Genomic DNA, 27,562 nt, shown 5'->3' on the forward strand with positions numbered 1-27,562 from the left:
TGGTTCTATTGGTTAATGAAGTCACCTGGCAGTGTGTTAGGACCCTGCTGCTATATGGCCCTCCATAAAAAAATATCTAGCTCCACACAGGGCCCAGAGAGAGCTCTACTCGCTTGAGGGAGACGGCAGCCTTGTGCAGCTCAGCCTCGAGGGACAACAACAGCTCAAATACTTCTCACAGTACAGACATTCTTGCTTCATAAATAACACCAAAATATGTAATGCACAAACTTGTATTTCCACACAAAAAATAACATTATAAAACCTGAAATCTGACTGAGAGTTAACTTTTGTGAAAGTGTTTTTAAAAAACGAACGTTCTGCTGTAATTTACTCATATAATGCTGACTTGCTTTTTACATGGTGACTGAGACTAACATAATGCCAAACATTTCCATTTGTGTTCCATGGAAGAAAGGAAGTCATATGGGTTTGGAACATAAAGGTGAGTAAATGATGCCATAATTTACTAGTTTTGGGTGAACTATTTATATAAGTGCTTTGTGCAAGTCTTTCATTTTGTTCCATCAGATTCTCCTCTTCTGCCCTAAATCTAATGCACCTTTTGATATACTTCTCTTCTCCTCTGAACTTAACCTCTCTGTCATTTACTCAGTCTCTCCATCTCTAGTTGTTGGCAAAGTCTCTGGAGATTGGCAGCTTCCTGACTGCAAAGAGCTGATATAATTTCTGGAGACTTGGACTGGATACTGAATGATCATCCGCAGAGAAAAACAATCGCCACAACTTGTCTCAGCCCATCAAAAAACAAGCCTTCTTATTTTCATAAGAAAGGTCAAGATCAGGTTATAATGATATGTTTTTGAGTGCACACAAAGACAACACTCAACCCATCCAACAAACCAGACTGATCGGACTGTTATTTGATTACAATAGGTCAAAAGTTCAAGCATATATATGAAACACGTCACAAAATGAACTGAAACTCCAAGAATACTTATCACACAAATATGAAACCTATGTCTAAAGAAAGTTTAAAATGTCTACTTTTAAATAAAACAATTCAAATTTAAAACAAATATTCTCCTGCAATGTAATCTGTATGAAACTTATTATCCCTAATGTGATCACACGGCAGAGGGCGCTATTCATACGGCAATCAATGCAAATGATAAACGCCCACAACTGTGCTTTAAAAACAAAATTCATTCACTTTTCTGCGCATTTGGAATATCACATGATATACAGGCAAGGAAACTCCTGGATTGTGACGAAGAGTAAAATACAATTTAATTTTCCTCAGAAGAAGAGCGGGAATCTGATGAATGTTTGTATTTTGAAGAGAGACTTGATCCAGCCGAGAATACAATTTCAGATGAGTAAGTCATTTAGTTTTAATTAGTTGACATGCTATTTTAAATAAACATGTACATATTTTACTAGTGGGACTGTTTTCAGACTTTTCAGCCAGGATTCAGAGTATTGAAATTTGAAATATGTCCTAATAAGCAAGTTTTAGTTGCATTTAAATGCTGTTTCGGCTAAAGAAGGCATTTAAACTGTATGCTGTATGATATAAATATGATATGTAATATGATATAAAAATAATATGAATGTTTAGATTATATTTTAACTAGTGTTTATGCTGCCTCATTATCATCAACAAAGCTTGGCTTACAAATATGTGTTCAGGTTAAATGAGTAAAATGCACTTTAAATTAGGGCTGGGTGATAAAACGATATCAATATTTATCGCGATAAAAAAAACTCCATGATATTGACGATAAGCATCTAGATATGCGTGTTGCTAAAAACACTAGCAGTTTGGCTTTCTTATCGTATGTTTCCACTGGTGCATGCTGAGCAAATGTGAGTGAGCTCTTTCAATTCCTTCGTATGGAAGCTGAGCGTCAAGCTTGCGAGGTGGATTGTAAAATTGACAGCAGTGCGGGGAAATCGGTTCCCTAGCGTTAGGAGTGGCTTTGTGCAGATTTCTTCCTCTTCAGTGGAAACGCAGCCTCAGACTGTATGAAGTTGCTATTGCCCCCGCTACGCAGGTCACCGTGTTCCAGATCCCAGATTGATTCTATCTTGATTGCAAGACATCATGATGACGGTTACGCCCTCTCCTCGTCTCTAGTGAGCAGCATGACAAAACAACAGTGCCGGATACATCAAATCTGACCTTTCTGTGCTGTATTCTTGAATATTTTTCTCTAGCACTGAAACACGCTAAACAAACATTAGCCTCGAAACCTTAATGACTTGGAGAAGATCTGCAAAGAGGAGTGGGACAAAATCCCTCCTGAGATGTGTGCAAACCTGGTGGCCAACTACAAGAAACTTCTGATCTCTGTGATTGCCAACAAGGGTTTTGCCATCAAGTACTAAGTCATGTTTTGCAGAGGGGTCGAATACTTATTTCCCTCATTAAAATGCAATTCAATTTATAACATTTTTGACATGCGTTTTTCTGGATTTTGTTGTTGTTATTCTGTCTCTCACTGTTCAAATTAACCTACCATAAAATTATAGACTGATCATTTCTTTGTCAGTGGGGAAAATGTACAAAATCAGCAGGGGATCAAATAATTTTTCCCTCGCTGTGTATATATATATATATATATATATATATATATATATATATATATATATATATATATATACTGTCGTTATGATTCAAAATGAACAGATCATCTTATAACATTCATATTCAACTGCACTTAATTGATATACTATATAAAATATTGTAATATTTTCATAGAAAATGCCTCTGACACCACTGCATTGGTGGTCTGAGGGATTAGCCCCCAACGCAGTTTTGTAAAGACTATTTAGAATTTTTAGGATTTTGTTTTCTCTTCTTTTTTTGGAAATTAAAAAAAAAATTACAATGTGCAAATGTGATTAAATATTGTGATAAATATCGATATCGAATGATGTGAAAAATAATATTGTGATAATATTTTTTGCCATATCGTCCAGCCCTACTTTAAATATGCCCATATTATAAAATCAGCATATTATAATGATTTCTGAAGGATCATGTGACACTGTAGACTGCAGTAATGTTGCTGAAACTTCAGCTTTGATCACAAATTGCATTTTACAATATATTCAAATAGAAAACTGTTCTTTTAAATTGTAAAAAGAGTTCACAATATCACTGTTTTTAATGTATTTTGATCAAATAACAGTCTTGGTGAGCAGAAGAGACTTCTTTTAAAAGGTAGTGTAGGTCTAAAATTAAGTAAAGTCTTTATGTAAAGAAAATATATAGTCAGATTACTTCTTTTAACTTAAAACTTGATTTTGATCATTAAGTCTCCTCACATTCATTCTCTTTCTGTCACATTCCTCATTGATGGGCCCAGGGGAGGGGTCTTTGTGTCCTCAGGTGTGAATTACAATCGATATTCATGATAGTTCACGCCTCCTCACATATGACTTTTCTAACACTAAAAGTGTCTTACACAAGTTCAATTACTATATTGTTTTGTATGAATGAGTGATCAGGATGGTTTTCACATCATTTTGTAGCAAAAAATCTAGGCTACAAGATCCAGTTCTCAAAAGGTTTGCGGACAAATGTTTAATATGTGTTATATGGCCTTATTTCAATGACTTAAAATTTTTGTTTTTTCAAAAACCATGCATAAACGTTATTTTCTCAAAAATACAAACATGTACACACATGTTGCTCACATATTATTGTAGACCAGTTTGTGCTGAATACAGTGTTATCAGACTTTAGCCATTAATGTGTTTTTAAGCAACTGAAAAAAGCACAAATGTCAAGGCATGTCAAAACTTCTCCAGGGCCCAAAACACCCTCAGACCCCAGAGGATTAACCATACCCACACATCAAACCGAAACATCAGTAGAGTAAAAATGCCATTTTAATGCAAAAATGCAACCTTTGAATTGTGCTTACTGTTTATGTGAATGTGATTATTTCCTGGTTTCCATGGTACCAGAACCTGTGTCTCTGAGGTCGCTCACACATTTTATTAGTAGTGCCAGGTGGAAGGTGAACACATTTGAACTTAGGCAACAATGTCTGATGGGGATGGTGCTTGTTAAATATTCAGCAGAATGAGGTTGATTTCATGGCACATGAACATTCAGAAGTGATAAGTAGATTTCTCATGTAATCTAGTCATCACTTCTAATCTGAAAAATTCAAACCCTCCACTGTAGGGGGCCTGGGAAGCTTAGCGAGTATTGACGATGACTACCACCCCTGGAGTCATGAGTTTGAATCCAGATTGTGCTGAGTGACTCCAGCCAGGGGCCGGTTGCATAAAACTGTTTTAGACTAGTCTTACTAGTTAGTTGTCTAAAATGTTGGTCTTATTTTTTCAGTCAGTTGCATAAAAATTTAGATCAGTCTAATTAAAGACCAAAATGTAAGACAGCACACCTCCAGGCTAACTTTTGTTTACATTCTATTTTGCCATTGAAAATAACTGTCAGCTGAGCCAGTGGGGGCTGAAAGAGGCTTGAGTTGAGACTTGGTTGAAGACTTTGACTTCAAAAATGTTAACAAAATGTTGTGTTTTTAATTATTTGGGTTAAATCACTAAATGTGTTCATTAAAATACATTTTGAAGCACTGTAGTCCTCTAATAAGCAAATATTCTCAGCGAATAAAAAATGTATTGAGTGTCCACTGTCGGCCATTTTTTTTAAGCTGTTCAGTGTCTTATTTTTCCCACAATGCAACGCAAATTAGACTGTCTTACTAAAGACAACTGTGAGCTTGTTTTATGCAACAGGCTTTCTATGGCGTCTTTAGCTAGTCAAACTAATTGTTAGATTCAGTCTTAAGTTAATGGCTATGTTTATGCAACCGGCCCCAGGTCTCCTAAGCAAATAAATTGACCCAGTTGCTAGGGAAGGTAGAGTCGCATGGGGTAAACTCCTCGTGGTCGCAATTAAGTGTTTCTCACTGTCAATAAGGTGTGTGGTATGTTGTGCATCGACCGCAGAGTTTTGCGTGAGACTCCACGTTGTCAAGCACAGCAAGCCATGTGATAAGATCTGCGGATTGATGGAATCAGAACCGTGACACCATGAAGACCTACTAAAGCTGTGGGAATTGGACATTCCAACATTGGGAGAAAAGGGGATATAAAAATAAATAAAAACAATTCAACCCCTCCCAACAACAGCACATCAAACTTACCATGCTTGAAAGTTTTTGGAATACAAAGTAGCATTGATGTCATTTCTTGTGTCTAAAGAAACAAAACAGGTTTCATGACTATACCTGCATTCCAGCCACAACAACATCCAACACTAGCACGAAACTCTAAGATACAGTATGAGAATGTATTCCAATTAAAAGGTAGAATATAATTGAATGCACATTTATAAACATCACAAAGTGACCTAGTTTGCACTTGCCACTGAAAAAGCCACAGTTACTATAATCTTCCTTGAAATCACAAGTCTTAAAATCAACATAAAATCAAAATTGAAATTGATCTTATTGATTTTCATCATTTCAGTTTTTGGTCATATTGTGAACGATTCATTGACTCATTGGTGCACGTTATTCCAAAGAAAAGTATTGTTTGTCTTTGTGATCATTGATCAAAATGAAATATCTTTGTCTGAAACCAATTTCCTTGTCCGCTGATGTCACTTAGGTGGATAATGTTTACCAACAGCCAAATTGCAATTTAGGCATTGCTTTAGCTACATTCGTTCTTGCAAAATTCTGATATGGATGCCAACTATTCACTATCCAAATTATTCCTGACCTACATAGTTTTTTCTTAAATCCTGTTTTTTTTAATAATTGTTTTTATTTAACTTGCTAATACATAACGTGGCGGAAGTAAAATTGATTGAGAACGGCATTTCACTTTGACTTTGAAGGTGAGTAAAGGGTGATTGTATTTTCATTTTTTGGGTGAACTATCTCTTTAAAGGGCACCTATTATGGCATTTAAAATGTTCCTAATATTGTTTTGGGAGTCTACAACAACAGTTTTACATGCATGCAATGACAAAAAACACTTCTGTTGTCTTATAATATGCATTTATGTTTACCTGATTTGCTCACCGACTCCCAAATGATTCATTCAACGACTAATTTTTCCAAACCCCTCCTTTGCGTGACGCTAATCTGCGGTGATTGGTCAGATGACCCAGTCAGTTGTGATTGGTATACTCTGTGCAGAGATTGTCAGAAACGGAACGCCCATCACCGCTTTGTAGTAAAAAAATCTAAATCAGAGAAGGAATTTGAGTTGATTTATGTTAGCGATCATAGCCCAAAGTTCGGTGGTAAACACCCAATCAGTTATTGTTTGCGTTAGCCCAACGCATAAACATATTGATAAAGCACTGCATTACTACAAGTTATTGCTCTATTCTTTATGACAACTCCAATAACATCGACAAACATTTCACATATTTCAAAAAAATTGACATTGGAGACCTAGAAGCTGCGCTGAGCGTAACTTACACAACACACAAATACTTATCAAGCATGCTAAAAAACACATAAAAGCAACAATTATTAATAATACTTACAGGTTGTGATTCGGAGGAGGAAGCTGATCCAAATAAACTTGGTACTGAACCTTCCTTCAGTATCAACCGCTCGCTGAATCCACACTTGAAAGCATTCATGTTCGTAAAGCAATCGTCATTAAAATGACGCGAACACAGCACAAGGTTCGGGCTATACTTGTGTGGTATAGTTGTAAATATAAACTCTAGCCACTGATTCTTCACATGCTCGTCCCTGGGCAGTGAAAAAAAGGTCGCTTTTGATACGCACTTCAGAACACAGCGTCTTGTTGACGACATGATTTTTTCAAGTTTTCCCTGGTGCGTGCGCAGCCAATTTGATAATTTTTCGTCTTGACGTCACAACGAAAAGGAAAATGACTCACTGGAAATACGATTCATTAAATTGACTCAGAGTCGACTCCTACTTTTGAGAGACAATCACTTTTTTTATGGTCAACTTTCATAAATAAAACTTTGCAGGATGTTTTTGTTCACTTAAATCTATGTTACACACTACATGAAAGGTAATTTTCACAATTCCATAATAGGTGCCCTTTAAGAGAAAATGAGGTCTGCAGAAAGGTCTAACTGCTGAAGAGAAGATACACTAACAGTAGGAAAGACAGAAAACCATTAGATCTTGCTAAAATTACAAATTTTTAAGAAGTAGCCAACAGAAACAGCTCCCCCCTTACCTAATCTGTGTACCTTCCTCTACTTTAATTGATTTCTTCCAGGTTCTCTTTGATCATGAAGTCCTTCATTTTTTAGTACCTCACAAACATAAGGTGAGGAGACAAGGTTTTTTCCTTTCACTATTTAGATCAGTATATAAACCAAAATTTGTATCAGAGGCTACATCAAATTGGGTAAGACTGGAATGCAAATAGTCCTTTGTTTTTGTTGTTAGTTTGTTTTTAATAGGAAGATATCTTCAGCATGATCTGTTTAAAAGCAGCTCTAGTTCCAATGGGTCTCAATGTTTCAAATATTTAAGGTTTGCTCTGTGTTTGAACCTCAAATGATGCCTACACAGTAAAAGAGGCTAGCAAAATTGTTTTTAAAGGGAATGGAGACAGCAAGCTTTAGTATATCAACAAATTAAACTCTATTTAGAGGGGTAGGGTAGTCCCCTCTAAAAACTATGAAATATATAATCGGTTGATCCTGTCCTCTACTTGTATTATATATTGTAGACCCTTAATAACATTAGCATCACTAAATGGAAGGAATAGGCTAGGAAGTGTATGAGGAAAAAATACTCAAGAACATGTTTTCAAATTTACTGTGACAGCTAAACAAACAATCACAGTGTGAGCAGCTGGCTTGTGTTCAGATTGTAGTTAAAATGATATGTCTGGTTTTCAACGCTCTAATCAGCTGACCATTAGAGAATGTTACACTTAATTTAAGTCGTTAAGCCATTTGATCAGATTGCCACCACTTTATTTCTTACTGATTAGTTGAAAGCCTACAGAAAACAGCTATCAATAGTGTCAGCAGGCACTAAAATGGTGCTGACAATTCACAGCAGTCTACATGCACTGACCATAATGAAGACACCTCAGTCATGTCTGATGCCTCAGCATTTGAATAGCACTCAGTGGTCGCATAAGCAATTTCTGTAAACAGCAGCTTAAGTAATGTAAATATGACTGGTATGCGTTACAAGAAATTCCACACAAGGTTCGAGCAATGCATAAAAGCATCCTTTTACCAAACAAATCCACTGCCAGTCACTGTACACCTCTAAAATTCTTGTCCAGTGACGCATGTTCTCGGCAAAATCTCAGTTAAGTAACTTCCCCTTCAACTTCAGCCTGAGACTGATCCACTTAAGATTCATCAGAGCCACGGCTGAAATACTGCTGGATAAGAAAATTCCAGTAGGTCAATATTAAGTGACAAGTTACTAATTAATGCTATCAATTTATCTAAAAGCAATAAGAGAGAAATGTGGCATAAATCACAAATGGGGATAAGTGAAACACTAATACAAACACTTTTTCACACACTAATTTGAAGGAATTCCAAAATTACCACCACAATTACTGAACTATGTCCGATGTAATTAGCTTATTAACTATTTGAAACCATTGTGCATGTGTCCTAAGGACAATATAAAGTGTAAGCTACAAACTTGGCTCCTAAAGTAAGTTTACTTCCCTCTCTTTTAAGGAGTTCACATAGAGGCAATCAGTAATACAGGAGGAAGTCCATGCAATTCTTATGCAAATATGATATGGTCTTTCACATGAAATTGTGCAAGCAATACTTTGAGGAAAACCATATCAATCTTCTAATAAGATGTTTCTAGTGCTACATTAAAGCTTTGCTAAGAAAAGGCACAATAGTGTATTCCCTTCACCAAATCTATGACTGTTTCGCCTTCATAAAATGCCCTAAGTGCACTAAGTTCTGAATCTGAATACTGAATCTTGATACAATGTGAAACAACAGTGACAGCAGTTATTCTTTATGTTAACAAAGCAGGTGCTGGTAATAAGACTAAGTGAGAACAAACAACTACTGAACAGTGTTAAACTGACGCCTTTAAAACAGCATTACAAGCGTGAATAACAAAATATATATTCGAGGGTTTCCAAGAACAGTTCAAAAACAATTGAATTTAACCAATAAATAAGTTTGCCGTGATTGACTCAAAACACACAATGAACAGTCGCTTTAAAGAGCTTCACGAAATACACTATGATACGTAAACTACACAACAAAAACAAAACAACCAACAGAGTTTTAGAGACTCACCTCGACGGGCCAGATCAAGAACTCCTGCTAGCAAAAGTGCAATTACGCATTTATAACAGCATGATGTTTCTCTGAAACGCTCAGTTTATATTATCTTTAAGTTGTAGATGTTCCTCGAGGCTACTTCCTTATGCTGCGCGAGACTCGTTCCATTGATGTGTCTGAGCATGCGACATCTCCAGGCAAAAACAAACTCCAGGAGAACAAATGTTGATGTGCGTTGAGTTTCACATCACGTGTTCCAGCTGGGAATGTCTTTGGAAGGGATAAGCCTTTGTTAGACCTACCAACCACTGATGTCACCCAAAGAGAGAAACACTAAAGAACCGGAAAAGTCTTTATAAATGGAAGACAAAGGCAACAAAAAATAATAATAATTAAAAAAAAAAACTCTCTCTCTCTATATAAATCTAAAATATATCAATGCAACTAAAAATGTATAAAAAAAAAAAAAAAAATATCTCAGTATCCACTTTAGATTTGTCCTGAATTCGTCTATTTTGTATTTTATTATTATTGAGGTATGCACTATTTTACATGGAATAAATAAATAATAACACAAATTAAATAAACAAATGACCATAGAACAATTCGGTGTGTAGCTGAATTGTTTTGTGAAACCCGCTGAAAACCTCATTTTAAAATGTTTAGCTTTAAAAACACTTTTTAACATTTAATACATGGGTGTTTTGCCAAATATTACATTCCTCTGGTCTGCAGCACTTTTATCTATCACAGATGGATCTACAAAGTGCCCAGATAGTGTAACATTTCAAATAATTTTTACAATTAGAAAACGATACAAAATAATATATTCTGTTACATTTTGCTGTTTTATGATGCAACAAATGATAGAACATGATTGGCTACACCCAGATGTCAAGAGCCATATCATAGATGGTTAGTGAGTTTTGTGTGGTTTGTTTTGTCACATGCAATTGCAAAGTTACCGCTGAGTGTTTAAAGAGAATTTAACCATTTTATTAAGCAAGGTCATTAATTTACATTTGCTAACATGTTTTTTTCTTCTTCTTTAGTTGTACAACAATTTGACATGTCCTGTTGTAGCACTTACTAAATAATTTATGCTTGACTCTTGAATCTGACACCATTCATTGTCAAGCACAATGGCACTAAACTATGCACAAAATATACAATTCATACCAATATTCAAGTGAATGCAAAACCATTTTTATATTGGAATTTAAATTTGAAATAAACTGACATCAGATATTAAACAGAAATATATTGAATTATATTATAAATTCCAAGGTGCATAACATGCATTTTTTTTTATCCCTTTATGCACATTTAAAATTGTTTCCCCAGTAATAACAGTATATTTAACAATATATTTGCAGAAAGCAAAGAAAATATTTGATTATCTAGTAATATGAGCAAAAACAAAAACATTGACCCATGACAGAAGCACACTCTTGTCTTTTTTTTATTAAAGTTCACCTTGCCATAAAAAATGGGTGGTACTGTATTGCTATTTAGTATTACTATATTACGACCTTAACCTCTCCAGATTCCAGGTTAAGCTGGTCACAATCCCCCACAGTACTATTAAACTTGGGGCAAATGAATTCAACAGGAGGTACGCCGTGCAGTCTTCGTCCGCTTCCTCTTTGTCTGAAAGGGGCAAACCGTAACCATTTCTTCACTACATCAGCAAACTGGTGGTGTGTGGCCTCCTTTCCAACAGGTGTCCTCTTTAAAGCACCTGTGGAGAACAGCACTAAAAGATAAAGTCACGTAAAGATTGTAAGATATTTTGTGCAATATTTAAAGTGTAGAGAGTGAAAAAACAGTGTGACACCTTTAAACATGTTTGTTTGATCATCGAGAAGTTAATAAATACAAATCCGGTCTTGGCTCTTTATAACTTTGTCTCTTAAAAAATTACAGAAGAAGTGCCTGCATTAAAAGATAATTTAAAAGACTGCTTACGAAATAAAACACCCTGCAGTCTGGTGTTTCTGAAGCTTCTTTTCTGTCCCCTACCGACCCAGTTGAGCTCTGAGCCCAAACTGAATGAGAGAACAGTGTGCATAAGTCGACGGATTGCATCATCTATCGTGGCTCCGCCCATGCGTGAGAGGTGTGATGCCTACGGAAAATCAAAATATATAAACATTCAAAACAAAGAAATAGAGGTAGAGATATGGACCATGGTCTCAAAATTGCATTATTTCAATGGCTTCTTCCAAAATGGAACAAAAGGAAACAAAGAAAATTACATTCCGGTAATATTTTTTGTGATATAATAATTATTTTAGGCTCATATGCAGAATAGTACTACTCTATAAAATGTAAACTGCATGTCTTGATTCATGTTTACAAAGTAACATAACCTGTTACTACATGTGTTACATTAATTACAACAATTACACTACACTTAAAGTACTGGGATAAATATTTACAATAATATTTTTTTCAGAAATTTTACCATTCTCCTCTGTGCTTCAGCATCCTCTAGATTTTGTTCCATTTCATCGAGCTGTTCCATTGTGTGTAGTGGCAGATCTATGTCAAGCACCTCTTCCTCTTCTTCACACACCTGTCCATAAACCCTGGCCTGCAGATCTTTCAGTACTGCCCACTGCCTTTGTTGTTCCTCCTTGATCTCAATAAGGAGGGATATGATTTTTCTATGGGCTTCTGCCTCTGCATAAAAATAAAAAGAATCTAATAAAAAAGGTTTAGTGAAGACTCAAAAAAACATTCCGCAGTGATATAAACTGCATCAGTTCCTCTAATGTGCAGGGGTAAATGCACCTACTTGACAGGAAAATAAATTCAGTTATTATAAAGCTCTTTAGGGAAAACTGGAATTCAGAAACACATAATTTGTGTCATTAGGGAATTAAGCTTTGAATAAAAGACACTTGGAAATACAACTTTTTATCTGAAAAGGAAAGAAAAGGAAAACAATTTAACTAATTAGTCTCACTAGTACTGGTAGTTCTGTCAGGAAAACACATTTATTCAATTTGCGCATCATAATCCAGTCTCTGCTTTAAAAGCTCAGCATAACTTTCTTTCATCACTCATTATGCCTCCGTTATTTTCACCCCCCCACCTGTAAACCTCATTCTACTGGCATCAAGAGGCACACTTGCGCCTGACGCTAGAGACTGTAACCTTCAGCCTCTTCGTTAGCTTGCCCTACTGCCATGCCTGCTGATGCAATTTTGGATCCTGCTCAGAGGGGGTCGAGCAGGACCAGTTACAGTGGTGCCGTGACCCGGATGGGAGTGAGGTTTAGGAGGGTGAGTGTAACGGAAGCCAGCTGGTATGAGATAGATGTGTGGTATGTGTAAATCACACTCTACTGGCATCAAGAGGCAGGCTTGTGACTGACACTAGAGGCTGTAGCCTTTAGCCTTCTCGTTAGCATGCCTTCTTCCCATGTCGGCTGTTCAAATCCAGCTCGGAGCAGTTTGAGCAGGACCGGTTACATAAGTTACAAATTGTAGGATGGGTCTTATGACAAAGTAAATTAATTTATCACTTTAACCTAATTTATCACTCTATATTTGTATTCATTCTTTTTGTAGTCATCAATTGTCACATTGAATTTTTGTCTTGACATTGATTTATTTGTCTCTTTTGGGTGGTTTTGACTATTTTGAGTACCTCCATTAGTAGCTTACTGTGTGTTCTATTCAGGGCCGTTTCTGACCATGTGGGGGCCCTAAGCAAAATTGTACTAGGCAACCCCCCAACAACAACAACAACAACAACAACAACAACAACAACAACAACAACAGCAATTTACATTGTTGTTAGATTTACATCTATTAAGTGTTTTACCCTGCAGAAAATCCATCCATCATCATCATGTTCCAAAAACAACAAGCTGATATCACAAGACCTGCCTGGACCAGCTAGAAACCAGTTATCATGTTCCAAAACGCAGTTACCATGTTAAGATGGATTATCCAGCAATATTTTTGCAAAAAGGTATGACAAAAGCAACTGTTGATCTTATAAAGCCGTTGTAGTACTTTTTAAAGTATGTAATACTTCATAATACTGTATATAATCCAATAATGCATACATAGAGCCGCAATACTAACAATAGGAGTTTTCCCCCCTCTATTTTAACAACAAGACATTTCATTATGATAGAAAAAAAAGAAAGGGGGGAGGGGGGTGTCGTACAGCGTGATCCTCTTCACTGCCTACCTGATAAAGATGCATCCTCGCGCATAAACTTTCCCGCTACTCCTGCGGCACAGAAGGACTCTGAATCCGCGCTGAAGTTCACCTCGGCCAACCCCGGTATGATGTCCTCTGCGCCTTTGCTCAAGTCGTCTGATAGAGAGGGCAGCAAATCCTCACAGGCAGCTGAGCGCCTCGGTTGTTGAATTGTCTCTTGTACCATGTCCGCTTTGTGTTTGCTCACGGAACCCTCTGCTCGTCGGTTTATGGCCCAGCTCGCGCGACTGGCATTGTTTGGGTCCATTTGTTTGGGTGCGTTTATTAAATCTACAAAGAACACTTTATGTCAGATTTAATCACTACACGTGCACCACTTAATAAACACTGCGAAATATGCGAAAAATAAGCTGAAAAGGTTATCAAACTGTCCCTAGCTAGCGCAAGATATCACGTTACCGCAACGTCACAGCAACGTTGGCAGAACGTTGGGAGTTTGGAATGAACTACAATTTCCACAAGCCCAGCGAGGCGATTACGTCACTTAATAGTGATTTCAGGGGCGCAGTAGACTGTTATTCGTTTCTGTTGGTAGGACAGTTACTGAACAAAGATGGTTTGCTCATGTCATATTCAGAATTTCTTCAAAATTTTAACTTCCCAGTGACACCAAAAGAATACGCAATTGTATTTGATGCAATCCCTACAGGTTCACTTCAAATTCTAAAACACATATAAGTCACAGATATTAGTGTTGAATTTAATAGAATTTTTATTGGGGATACAGACATTACAAAGAAAAAATGCACCAATAAATATATTAGAAATCAAATTTCGTGCTCGGTTCCACCTGCTGCAAAGTTTTTTTGGTGTTCAACCATGGGTGATTTAAATTGGAAAAAGGCAAATACTACTATTCATAAATACTGTATTAATAATAAAGTAAAAGAAGTTTCATTTAAAATTTTACAGCAAATTGATCCTGTTAAAGATACGTTAAGAAGATTTAAAATAAACTTAGAAGAGTCTTGTGTTTTTTGCCAATCTAATAAGGAGACTATTTTTCATTTATTTTATCACTGTATGTACACAAAAAATTTTTGGTCTGATTTCGAAGAATATATAATCACAAAATTGAATGTAAACATCAGAATCAATATTTTTGATGTCATGTTATACTTTGATTTTTGTGGTTTGTCCAAAAAATTAATTTTTGTTATTCAACTGTTTATTATCCTCGGAAAATACCATATTCACAAATGTAAATGGTCTAATTCACAACCTTGTTTTAAGGCATTTCATCTGGATTTTAAATCATATTACAAAACAATAGAGAACATGCAAAACATGAAGGCTACAAGAACATTTCATCTCTTGAAGGAACTGCATAATTTCTAATTTTCCCCTTCTATAATTATATTAATTGATTTGTTATTATCCTCTGGTCTGTACACTGTACATTTAATTTTTGTTGAACAGGTTACAGTATTTGTAATGTTCTCTGTACCTATTGTCCCGTGTATTGTTCCTTAATAAAAAAAAATAAAAAATAAAAATAAAAAAAATCAGTGTAGAGGTAATGAGAGAAAATCAGAAAAAAAAAAAAAAAAAGTAGACTGTTATTCGTTCATTTATTTAACTGTGATATTGATGTACCTCGTGCATTTAGTCGGTTGCATCCAGAAACTATTTTTAATTTGTTTTGTGGTTGTCCTTACTCAGGGTGTTTTTGGTCAAACATCTACTCATTTGTTAAAGCTTTTATCATGTCCAATTTCCAACTTTGCCTTGAAAACTGGCTTTGATTATGATATGCCTAATTGTAAATAATATTGTTTGATTCATCTGTTACTCCTCATAGGTAAATGTAGTAAGGTACAACGGTTAAAGGCTCATTTTATTTCATTTTCTCCCAAAAAACTAAATAGCAACAAAAACTCCCATAGCATATTCCTAAACACTTGTCTTACACTATACACTGCAAAATTCTGAAATAATTGCGTGTAATGGCTTAAGGTTTATTTTGAGGCAGTTAGATGTAATATTTAATCATAATAATAATAATAAAGCTATATTGCAAATGTATGTAGCTAATGAATATCATGGACTTTCACAATTATTTTGAGACAAAATATTTATTTGCCATTTTCTGTCCAAAAAACTGTCCAATAAGTGAAAGGGTAATATTTGGGGTTAACAAAGAAGTTAACAAATTGTGTCCTGTAACGATTGTCCCTTGTCACCACATAAAATCAATATTGCCCCCCTGGAGGCCTTTTTCCCCAAGTGAAGGAGCCTTTTACCACAGGTGTGGTGTAAATGCCCCCCTTGCCACCTTCTTTTTATTCAAAACAACCTTTTGTTGTTATTTAATTTCTCACAAATTATGTTGCTCCTTCAATATTCAATAAAAATAAACATATTTCTTGAATCTTGATACACTTTGTGATCAGAAACAAAAAGTGATATTTCTTTAAGGTGTGCTTTCATTAGCCCTGTTGTAACCTAGCTTATACATAAAGTAAGAGGAAAAAATAGACCATGTTTTTAATCTTTAAAACAGAAGTCCAACAATACTTGAAAACAATATTGAACATGACAAATAAGAAAGCTGTGAAATGTGTCAATGTATGTAACTATTTTAATGTCTTTGTTGAATGTACCCCCTGGAAGTTGCCTGTACTTTTTTATTGCTGTATAAACAAAACAACAAAAACAGTGTTTATTCTGTTGTACAGGGAAATGAATACATTAAACGAGTATTAAATAAAATTTAAACTATGCATAGATATTACGAGATTAGTATTGTATTCAAATATACAATTAATTTCAAGGCATAGTTACATGAGATCTCTCTCTCTCTGTTAGGATTTGGATTCCAGTTAGTCTAAGCTTCATATAAAAACAAAATGAAGAAGTCAATTATGTGTCCTCATTTAGATTTGTGTGTGTGTTCACATATGGTTGAAATGGCAAGAAGACAACAATAATGCTCACCTCAGCAAAGATGATTTTAATTACGCTCAAGTAAAAATGTACTCTGATATACAACTGAAACACCTGAACAAAATAATTTAGTACATAAAGCCAACCACCCTTCTTTTTATGATTCCTGAAATGCAGAAGACATATGTTACTCTGAATGAAATATCTAAGCTGGCATTGAAGAATCAAAAGCATAGCAGTGTTCCCTTGAACATAAAAACATGCAATTATCTAAGAGGTTTAATTCTACAGTGGTCTGTCCAGTGCTCAACAATATGTAATAGTAATGAACATAAATAATTCCTTATATTAAAATATCCCATGCGAGTTAGAAAACCAAGGGTGTTTAATCAAACCTCAACACAACAACAAAAATAAAGGGACCAAACATTGTACAGTATCTATGAAAATATAGTCAACAGACAAAAGATATGAACACATTTTCATGTATGTATATTTATGTACATCAGCAATGCATCACCCTGTATGAGTCACATTTTTTGTTTAAAATATGCCAGAATCCATGAAGACATGATAGCATACAAGGAAAGGAAATATGAGGGGAAACCTGTCTAGTTATGGGCTAACTGGTTGTACATGCCCTCTGTATTATTATAATTTGTGCGTATAAACGAAAAGAAGCACTTTTGTTTTCAGAAGTATTGGCCAAATACAGTAGCGGTCAGTACTGAATAATCATTGAAACTGTTGACAAGTTTCCCAGCCTTTAAGTATATGTCTGTTATTATATCCATAAACACAGGCATTCATGTTTCATAATATCTCCCAAGCAGCAGTGATCTTAGATTTTGGAGCATTTTGGAGAGTTGCAGTGAAAGCCAATTTTGTTGCACTTTTATTGAGCATAGAGTGCACAAAATGTTTTAAAACCTACTGAAATATAGATGTAGCATAAAATGTGATTTGTTATGTTTAGGATTTACAAGAAAAGATACAAACGCATTAATTAATTAATCTAAACATTATTGCATTTAATAAATGAAACATATTTTCATTAAACCCTGCTTTCCTCACACCGTCCTTACGGATAATACCCTGCTTATAATTAAACTAACAATCTCCAGCATCCAAACACAGCTCCAAACTGTACACTCTACTTGGATTACACATAGCTTATATTTATCTGGAACAGCACATTGCTCAAACCCTCGACCTGCAGTTATATTTTTGGTAAGTAATTTACATTTATTAGGTCTATTTTAGTGATCTAGAAAGTTAAATTTTTTATATAATCTCTGTCAATTTAGGGAAAAGTTCTTCCCTAAAAGTTTTTTATTTTATATTATTGTTATTATATTATTATTTTTGTGATTAGTGATCAAATAATTTCTTATGAACTGTGTCCTTTGACTTTAAGCATGCTAAAAGTACTCTGAACTTCAACAGTAAACTGACAGATTGAACATTTGTTTTATGAACTAAAGAATAAATATGCTGATTCAACTGAAGCACATCCTACATAATTTTAAAAAGCAGAAAACATTTCTAAACATTTTGCATTACAAAATATAAAGTTGCTTTATGTTAAAAATACTTCACACAATACTCTTGCAGATTTGCTATTCTTAAATTTTGACATACAAGAAGATCCAGTATCACCTAGTGCATAAAACAAATATTTCCCTGCAGTGTGCCTTTAGACTGATTGTTTAGACTAGGAAATCTGCATGAAGTTGCTAACTAGACAAAACTGGACTATTTCCTGCTCACTAAAAACCTCTTTGAGGAAAAAGAAGGAATAGGAGCATGAAGTCCACATATCCACTTATTATGCCACAGTTAAAAGCTTCCAGCTGTGATTTATTGTGGTGGTCTATTTGAGATCCACAGAACCAAAGTCATCCTTCAAATAAGTATTTAAGAAATTAGCCCCTGTGACTATAAAACAGACACAAAAGCACAAAGAACTTCTGAAAAATCCATATTGTTAACTGCATCCTTGGACATGTAAATTTATCTCTTTTCTGCTCAGTGGATTTATTGAAAAAAGTTTAGAGTGGCATGCTAACAGAAAATTACTTGACCACTTCTAGAGCAAACATCTAGGCTCTTTTGAAGGTTTTACTTACACAAAACTTGAAAAAGTATTTTCAACATTACAAAGACATTAGCTTCATTTTACCAGGACAAGTTCCTGCTTATCAGCTTCTTAGGTTTGTGGCTCACTCAGTCCATCCACTCTAAAGGGAATGGGCCATTCTTAAATGTCAAAACAGTTAAGTATAATATATATAAATAATATTTTTTTTCTTACTTGCCAGCCAAATTTTTGTGTAAAAAAAACAACTAGAATTACCTCTGATGTCATGTTATACACATATCAAATAGTAGAAACTGTTTTACGTATTAATTCAAAGGTGCATCTAAAATGGTGCATAATGTTCAGAGATGAAGAAGAAATAATCCACTAGAAAAGGCTGATACACGAGCTCTGAAGGACAAGAACGCTGTAGCCAGGCTAAAACTCCAGAATGGTTTCTTCTTTGGGACAGCTGTGGGTTGGTTTTGTTTCAGTACGTCATAGGAAATTATGTGCATAAATAGTTTTCAATAAATTAATAAAGAAATATTTCTCTGTTTCAATATATATAGAGAGTATTAGAGACACAAGACAGTTCATAAACACATCTATAGAAACCCCTTATACCGCACAATAACAATTTTTCAATTAACATAAATATGTTGCTGTTGGTAGTATGTTGTAGCATCCACACAGGTGCAAAACAAATGCCCGTTTCCTCCCTATAGCGACATTTCCTAAACCGGGACAAAGTGCTTTAAAGCTCTTTGACTGAAAGTTGATCTTATATGATCTATTACAAACTGTGTCGCCTTTATTCCCTCCTCTGGAAAGTAAACATATTCTCATCTGTGATATGAAGTTTGAAAGTAATGACTGGGTAATGCCCAAATAAAAGAGGATTCTCTCTTCACCTGGTCTACCACTTCAGCATTGTTCACAAGTATTTTCTATAGGTCACCAGTACCTTCAAGCACAAAATAATTCCCCTACAAAATTCTCATAATCTATCAATTTAGTCCAGCCATTTCTTCTGACATTTAGCAGCTAATAAAACAGATGGCTTCCTTAAATAAATTAAGATCACATTCTTCTTCATATGTAATATGTATAATATTTGGGGGAAAAAAAGTATTCACATCAAACCAGGCAGTAGTCATCTTTTATAATCGTCCCATCCATTCGGAAGAGTTTATATCAATCAACGACGCTCAAACACTCCTTACTCTTCTCTGTCGTAAAACACAACGGACCAGGAGACTCCATTTATATTGCAGCCATTGTAATGAAAAAGAGAGGAACAACTAGATCAATAAATAAATATTCCTTCAGAACGACAGCTGATATGCCCCTGACAGGGGACTTGTGCTATGTCCTCACAAGGTCAAAGAAGGAGGGCAGAGAAAAAAATGAACTTATTCCTCGCGGCAGGTGGGCAAATTGACAAAGGTGAATACGTTGAACTCGATGAGGATGGAGAAGCACAGGAAGACAGCATACATCAGCAAACAAATGATACCCAAACGCGTGTCAAGTTTCCACTTATTCAGATGTACACCGAGAACCTGAGAGAGAAAGAAAGGACAGTGAGAGAAGAGTTGAAATTAATTTCTAGCTTTGTGTTAAAACAAAAAGCATTTGTACAAGTAATTGCTTTAAACATACCGTGAGAAACACAGATGCCAACAGCAACCCAACAGAGAATATTAGGCCTTTGCTGTTCAGGTGAATCTTAGCAGAAATGCAATAAAAAAGTATGTTAGAACTTGTGCAAATATAATTAGCTGGCAAATTATTCCAAACAAATAGCAAGTGTTTCCATGCTCTAAGCATTCAACACATGTGTTTAATTTAGGCCAGAGGTAGACAAACACATACACTAGACTGTGAGTGCCCTACATTCTCTTTTTCTCTAAATTTCTACTTTCCACTTAGGCCTACACCTGTTTTCCACTTGTTTGTTTCATCACACATTGCTAACAAAAAACATATTACTGCATACACTTCATATAAATATATAAATGATCATTCACTGAATTATAGGAAGATACTGCAATCTACTAAGCAGATCATACCCAATTGGCTTTGAACTCGATTAAGGCCTCAATATATTTCTTACGAAATCAAAGAACGAACAGGGGTGATGTCATTTAGAACAAAGTCTGGCCAAAAAGAAGGTGTTTTTGTGTTCGTTTTGGTGGTTCATAACAGCTCGCTGGGGCTAACTTTTTTTAAAAGTTATATTCGACAGCAAAACACCTTACTGCTATTGGTCCACATCATCGGTAGGGGTGACCTAGAGCTCCACCTACATGGATGGTGACAGCAACTTCTGTTTATGTTGTTTAACGAATCAAAATGAGTCAACATGAACACATGTATATGTGTGTACAGTTATTAGTGACCTGGTGCAACTTACCTACATCTGTATGATCGTTCGCTTAGAGACATTTTCCAAGACCACATCATGCGATTTATTTTTGTTTAATTAGTTTACTAAAAGAATAAATTCTTCTCAAATACTCTCAAATGCCCATTCACTCGTGCCATCTGCAGCGAATGCCATTCACAGATCTGTCTAAAGTAAGATATGCCCATGATTATACTTTTGTCTTTATTCTGAACATTAACACTTTTATACAGTGGAATAGTATCAGTGTTTATATAAATCACAATAACAGTGTAACCTGTGCATATAATGGCAGTGTATAGCGTGTTAGTGCATTAGCGTCATGAACTCAGAATATAAACAAGAAAAATGAGTCATTAATCTTACAGGTCATTTGTCATTTTGTATACATTTTCTTAGTTTACTAATCTTAAACCATGACCTGCACTGCATATAAATTACTAATATTGGCATTATATTCATGTTGTTTAGCCAGAGGGGACTGGCCCCCTCAGTGAGCCTGGTTTCTCCCAAGGTTATTTTTCTACATTAACCAACATCATATGGAGTTACCTATCTGTCACTCACTCGACGTTGTGTCGATGTAGTGACACTAGGGGTCTTTCTTTGGAGCCACAAACACCGCTGATCTATATAAAAGGGTATAAAAGGAGCTGGATTGCAACCACTCATTCAGGTTTTGCGCTGAGGAGCCGAGACAGGGTCCCGGTCATTTCAGAGGGTAGATATTCCCTATCTGTCACTCACTCGACGTTGTGTCGATGTAGTGACACTAGGGGTCCCTATACAAAACGCTATATCCAGCTGAACTGTGTTACGTGGACTGGTGGTGCAGGTGCAGGCAGACCACTATGTGCCTCGTAGCAAGTGCACCTGACCCCCATGTAACCTCCCCCATTGCCTCACGAGTGTCGGACGGCCCCTATCAACCCGGGACACCAGACGTGGCCTCTTCTCTTCTTTTTTCTCCCACAATAATGGAAAATCAATCTGCTGGGGCATATGCCGAGTGGTGTTCATTCATTGAATTAATTATTTGAATTCCACTGCCGTTCCATTCACCTATGCATATGCTGTTTGGATATACAGCGAATTTCAGTGGTATCTCCCCCTCGTGCACAAATAAGTGCAGCCCCTGGGTGCTAAAAGAATGTATAAATTCTAATGATAAAAGAGTATATTTTCTATAGAAAATAGAGCTGTCCACAGGAAGCTGATGCCCCGTCACACGATTCAGCCCCAGAAAGGCCTCCAAGTGCCCCTGGGAGGAAGGCCCAGGGACAAGGAGACCCGCTGTAAGCTTGGAGGTGGTGGACAGACCACTTTATCCCCGGTGGAGGGCCGGGAGAAGAATCTTTAGTTTCCTTTGAATTTGATTTTGCCGCATGCCCGAGGGGCTCTGATACCCTGATACCTGTGAGTGCTGAACAGGGCCTTGCACAGACTTCCGTTCAAGATGCTGACAAATAAGCACATTCTGTTGTGTGTCCAGCATCAAGATTGGTTCGCGGTGGTAGACCTTAAGGATGCGTACTTCCACATCTCGGTTCACCTTTGAGGGCTGGGTGTATCAGTACAAGATACTCCACCTCAGTCTGTCCCTGCCGCCTCATGTCTTTACGGAAGCCGCAGAGGCAGCCCTTGCCCCGCTAAGGGAAGTGGCCTTTCGTGTCCTCAATTATCTTGACGATGGGCTGATTCTAGCTCACTTTCGAGACCTGTTGTGTGCGCACAGGGACCTGTTTGGGGCTTTGGGTCAACTGGGAAAAGAGCAAGCTCTCCCCGGTTCAGGGCATCTCTTTTCTCGGGATGGAGTAAGACTCACGTCTCTGTGATAGCGCGCCTCACGAACAAGCATGTGCACTTGGTGATGAACTACCTGATGTCATTCAGGCAGAGAACGGCGGTCCCACTGAAACAGTTTCAGAGGCTCCTGTGGCATATGTGGCATCCTCGGCGGAGGTCATGCCACACGGGTTGATGCATATGAGACCATTCCAGCACTGGCTTCAGACTCGAGTCCAGAGATGGGCATGGTGCCGTGGCACGCATCACGTGGCCATCATGCCAATCTGCCACCACATGTTCAGCCCTTGGACGGATCTTGCTTTTCTGTGGGCAGGGGTCCTTTTAGTGTAAGTGTCCAAACATGTCGTTGTTATGACAGATGTCTCAAAGTTAGGCTGGGGCACCGTGTGCAACAGACATGCATTCGCGTGTTTCTGGACAGAGCCGCAACTGCATTGGCATATCAAATGCCTCAAGTTTCTGGCAATTTTGCTGGCCATGAGAAGGCTTCGGCTGTTGATCCAGAGCAAGCAAATGTTGGTCCGGACAGACAACAGAGTGACAGTAGCGTATATAAACCACCAATGCAGCTTATGCTCGTGTTGCATACGGTAACTCACCTGCTGGCTCCTCTTCTGGAGTCAGCAGCAACTAAAGTCATTGCGGGCCACTCACATCCCGGGTGACCTCAACTGCACAGCGGACGTGCTGTTGAGGCAGTTTACACTCAGGGGAGAGTGGCTCATTTGGAGTTGATTCGGCAAAGCACAGGTAAATCCATGTGACGTGTTCTCCACATGCTACCTCCCATTCTGGCAGGGTGTGGTCTCCGCCGTGTACCCCCAAGGATGCATATGGCCCCAGCAGGTTGATTTTATATATCTGTGGGTGAAAAAAGAAGTGTCCCCACTACGAGTTTGTCTTGTCTCCGGGGTGTGAGGGGCCGTCCGACATTCCTGAGGCATTGGGGGAGGTTTCGTGGGTGCTGGGTGGACTTGCTACAATGCACGCAGTGATCTGCCCACACCTGCACCGCCAGTCCATGTAACACAGTTCAGCTGGTTGTGGCCTTTCATTTAGGGACCCCTGTCACCTGATGCAGGGATCGAGACATTGTGTCCCTCTTGCCACAACGCTGAGCTACCGCTGAAATGCCCTGGACCCTGTCTTGGCTCTGAGGCACAAAACCTGAATGAGTGGTTGCAAGTCAGCTCCTTTTATACCCATAGGTCTAGGGAAGTGGCATGCAAATTCCACTTGCCAATTCCCATTGGCCTTTTCTCAAAGATCAGAGGTGTTTGGGGCTCCCAAGAGAGATCCCTTTTGTCACTACATCGACACAACGTGAATCAGGGAACAGAGGTTATGACAGTAACCAAGACGTTTTGTGTTCCTTGCCACAGTCACCTTCAACTTGCTCACAGTGGTTCTAAATACAATTCTTATTTAATTATTTAATTTCTATACACAACAAAAAAGGAACTTCTCCAGAAGTATATAGAGACCTTAATGATAAACATTACCAATAATATGTCAGGTTCTAAATGCTATTGCAAAGAAAACATTATAAATAATAAGTCATTAAACGGCAATGATTTTCATTCATTCTGATGTTTCTGCATTTAAGAATTTACAAAGTGTCTCATTAAGCTTTAATGACTTTATAAACTTACTGTGGAGCCATAGTTTATGGCCAAAGTCTGGAGGGTCCAGGGCAGGCCAAGCCCGATCAGGATATCAAACACATTACTGCCAATGGAGTTGGACACTGCCATGTCACCCATACCTAAACAAAATTGAGACTTATAAGTTGAGAGAGTTGACAATCATTATAAATGCTGAAGAATTTAGACCATCATAATCTACTAACAATTTTTTTGTATCCCAGTTTAATATGTAACCAGCGGTGGGTAGTAACACAATACATTTAGTACATTTACTTCAGTAACTTTTTGTGAAAATAAATATTTTTTCGTACTTTACAACGGGTAGCGTTACTGTCATAACATTACAGGGTTTAATTTGAATGAATGTGTAATTTATTGAGAGATTATTGAATGGGACTTTCCGGTGTGCCGGTGTCACAGTCACAGACATTCACTCAAGTCATCAGTGCAGCAGCATCGACCAATTCAAAGTGAAAAGTTTTCTTCGCTCCGCACAGTCAAAAAAAAATTGTTTTGTCATGCAATGCCTTCATTTAACACCAAGACAAGCTGATATTTCAAATCAAATTTGATTTGATTAAAATCACAGCTCCAACTTAAGGCAGCACGCTGAGGTAAGTTTTGGCGCTAATTCTAATGCTGGCTTTTCTGTGTAATGAGATGGTAATTTTCAGGGTGATAATGTAACTGGGCTCTTATGACATAAGTTTTTAAGTTTACATTTTTAAATCAGTGCAGCAATATATCAGTGCGCTTTGTCCTGCGTTCCACATGTCATAAACAGTATTTATGCATTTACTCCAGGGGTACTGGAAACTATCGCCGCTACTTCATGCGGATTAACTGTATAAATCCACGTAAACATCCAAGATAATTCTAAATCACCGGCATTCATGTGATAGAAAACTGGAGTGCGAACAGACAGCATTTCTGCGCGTGCAGAGCGAGGGGCACAGGGCGTGAGATGTGCGGGCGTGAGGTAATCGTGGCTACGAGAGTGGCTGTGTCCACAATCGTTCACTCATTCAACATTTCATATATAGCGAATGGCAGTTAGTGCACTACATCTCAGCAGTAAGTGAACGAAATTTCATACGTGAGTATTGGTGCTCTGGGGCTGGTGCAGAAATTTCACATATGAAATTTTTAAATACTTGGGCCTTTCTTGTTATTCTTATTAAATAATATATTAACACAATAAATCTTCATTCTGTCTGTAATTTTAATATATACTGTGTGTTAATATAAAGAGTAAACACATTTGATCAAATAAATAGGACATTTTAAAAAGTAAAAGCCTATGCTTTTATGTTATTTTAATCAAGTAATGATTTGTCAAAAAGTAATTGACTACATTCAGCATGAAATAAAACATTGCAGGAGTGAAGGAAGCAGTAATCTCCCAGCTTGTACGTCTTCCCCATGGTGCATTGTGGGAAATTAACCATCATCGAGTGTACTTGAAATGTACACTTGAAATTAGAGTACATTGTGGGTAAGAATGAGTGAACAGAAGTAGGGAATGAGTGGCTCACTCAGAATTCAAACACTCTGACATAATAGCGGACACTCGAAATAGTGCACTATATAGTGGACAGGGAGAGGTTTCAGACACAGCGAGTGTTCCACGACCAGAGTTGGTACCCTACTTAGGCTGCGTACTCTGCATTTAGGGAGCAACGGTACTGCTGTACAGAACTAATGATCTAAAAACTGTAACTACACTGAAATATCCAGAAATCCACGCAGGACTTTAAAACCTATGAAATAGCGAAAGAAGGCATTAATAAAGCATGATCTTGCTTTGCTTTATATTTCAGGATTATATATAATGTCCTTGTGGGACATTTTCAAGTTTTCACTATAATAATTACTAGAAGTGTTTCCAAACCTCTCTTCTTATTGACAAATTCATCCAGATCTGACAAGAGCCCTTAAAGGGATAGTTCACCTTAAAATTACAATTCTCATTATTTACTCACCCTCTTGCCACCTCAGATGTGTATGACTTTCTTTCTTCTGCTGAACTAAAATTAAGATTTTTAGAAGATTTCTCAGCTCTGTAGGTCCATACAATGCAAGTGAATGGAAGGCAACATTTTAAAGCTAAAAAAACAAACATAAGGCAGCATAAAATAAATCCATAAGACTCCAGTGGTTAAATCAGTATCTTCAGAAGCGGTGCGATAGGTGTGGATGAGAAACAGATCACTTTCACATTCTTCACATGTTGTGTGTTTCTCACCCACACCTATCATATCACTTCTGAAGACATGGATTAAATCACTGGAGTCTTATGGATTACTTTTATGCTGCCTTTATGCACTTTTTGCAGCATAAAAATCTTGGCCTACAGAGCTAAAATATTCTTTTAAAAATCTTAATTTGTGTTCTGCAGAAGTCATACACATCTGGGATGGAATGAGGGCGAATAAATGATAAGAGAATTTTCATTGTAGGGTAAGCCATCTCTTTAAAGTGATAGCCCAGCCATAATTTAATATTCTGTAATAATTTCTCTACGCTCATGTTGTTCCAAACCAGTGTGACGCTTTGTATTATGTGGAACACAAAATATGTTAGACAGAATGTTAGGGACTGACAGTCTCATTCACCATTCACTTCACCATTAAAAAAACAAATGGTGAAATTTTTTTTTTAAAATAAAACATATATATATATATATATATATATATTGTATGTAATGTATTATATTATATTGTAGTGTATTATGTAATGGAATATATGGGATTAAACATCTATTATGTCATTTTTGAAAGTAACGAGTTACTCAATACTTAAGTACTCTTTTAATTGGACACTTTCTTACTCTACTCTTACTCAAGTCATTTTAAAAGTAGTACTTTTACTTCTTCTTGAGTAATTATGTTTTTGAAGTAATTTTACTTGAGTTCATTTTTTGGCTTCTCTTCCCACCTCTGTATGTAACTATAAGTAAACCATTTGCATTGTAACACTACCGAAACATACCTCTGTTAATTTTAGTGGTCCGTCCAGTCCGACAAAGCAATACTGGCTTGACCAAAATGTGAGTTTGAGGTAGGACAGGAGTTTGTATAGCCAATGTAATAAGGGGGTATTTTCTGGATCTGTTTGAAAACATTGGTTGATTTTGCAATTCCATTTGGTGATGCTAGTGGCGCCAAAACGGCACCCTTCAGCTTTAATTTTCTTGGGAGAGCCGGTTAAAACAAAGATATTAGAAAATCCCCACAATTAAGACAAAA

At 36.8% G+C, this 27,562-nt stretch overlaps 3 protein-coding genes across 5 annotated transcripts in view; all 3 read right to left on the reverse strand.

Annotated features, from left to right (window-relative positions):
- LOC127617972 (ras and Rab interactor 2-like) overlaps positions 1-9,455 on the reverse strand; it is a 65,216-nt gene extending 55,761 nt beyond the window's left edge. Inside the window, exon 1 of the mRNA XM_052090170.1 lies at positions 9,257-9,455. The gene's annotated coding sequence lies outside the window, so the exon portion shown is untranslated. The remainder of the gene's footprint in view (positions 1-9,256) is intronic.
- A 795-nt stretch (positions 9,456-10,250) lies between these two features.
- LOC127617978 (uncharacterized) lies at positions 10,251-13,891 on the reverse strand. Of its 2 annotated transcripts, none has more exons than XM_052090178.1 (4): positions 13,451-13,891; positions 11,709-11,926; positions 11,210-11,369; positions 10,251-10,982 (listed from the first exon to the last, which is right to left on the reverse strand). In XM_052090178.1, the coding sequence occupies exons 1-4, from the start codon at positions 13,728-13,730 to the stop codon at positions 10,762-10,764; spliced, it is 879 nt and encodes a 292-aa protein (XP_051946138.1). In that variant the 5' UTR covers positions 13,731-13,891; the 3' UTR covers positions 10,251-10,761. The 2 variants fall into 2 exon arrangements, with proteins under 2 accessions (XP_051946138.1, XP_051946137.1); XM_052090177.1 differs by having other exon boundaries at positions 10,251-10,997.
- Positions 13,892-16,427: 2,536 nt separating this feature from the next.
- Positions 16,428-27,562, reverse strand: part of LOC127617973 (sodium/potassium/calcium exchanger 3-like) — a 125,609-nt gene continuing 114,474 nt past the window's right edge. Inside the window, exons 15-17 of one of the 2 annotated variants that reach the window (XM_052090172.1) lie at positions 24,321-24,433; positions 20,115-20,180; positions 16,428-20,014 (exon numbers count right to left, since the gene is read on the reverse strand). In XM_052090172.1, coding sequence (XP_051946132.1) covers positions 19,865-20,014; positions 20,115-20,180; positions 24,321-24,433 — 329 coding nt within the window. In that variant the 3' untranslated portion in view covers positions 16,428-19,864. Of the gene's footprint in view, positions 20,015-20,114; positions 21,028-24,320; positions 24,434-27,562 lie in introns of both variants that reach the window. The other variant, XR_007967388.1, reaches the window with a different exon arrangement.

Source organism: Xyrauchen texanus, chromosome 24 (genome assembly GCF_025860055.1).
Source record: "Xyrauchen texanus isolate HMW12.3.18 chromosome 24, RBS_HiC_50CHRs, whole genome shotgun sequence".
Classification (NCBI taxonomy): Eukaryota; Metazoa; Chordata; class Actinopteri; order Cypriniformes; family Catostomidae; genus Xyrauchen; species Xyrauchen texanus.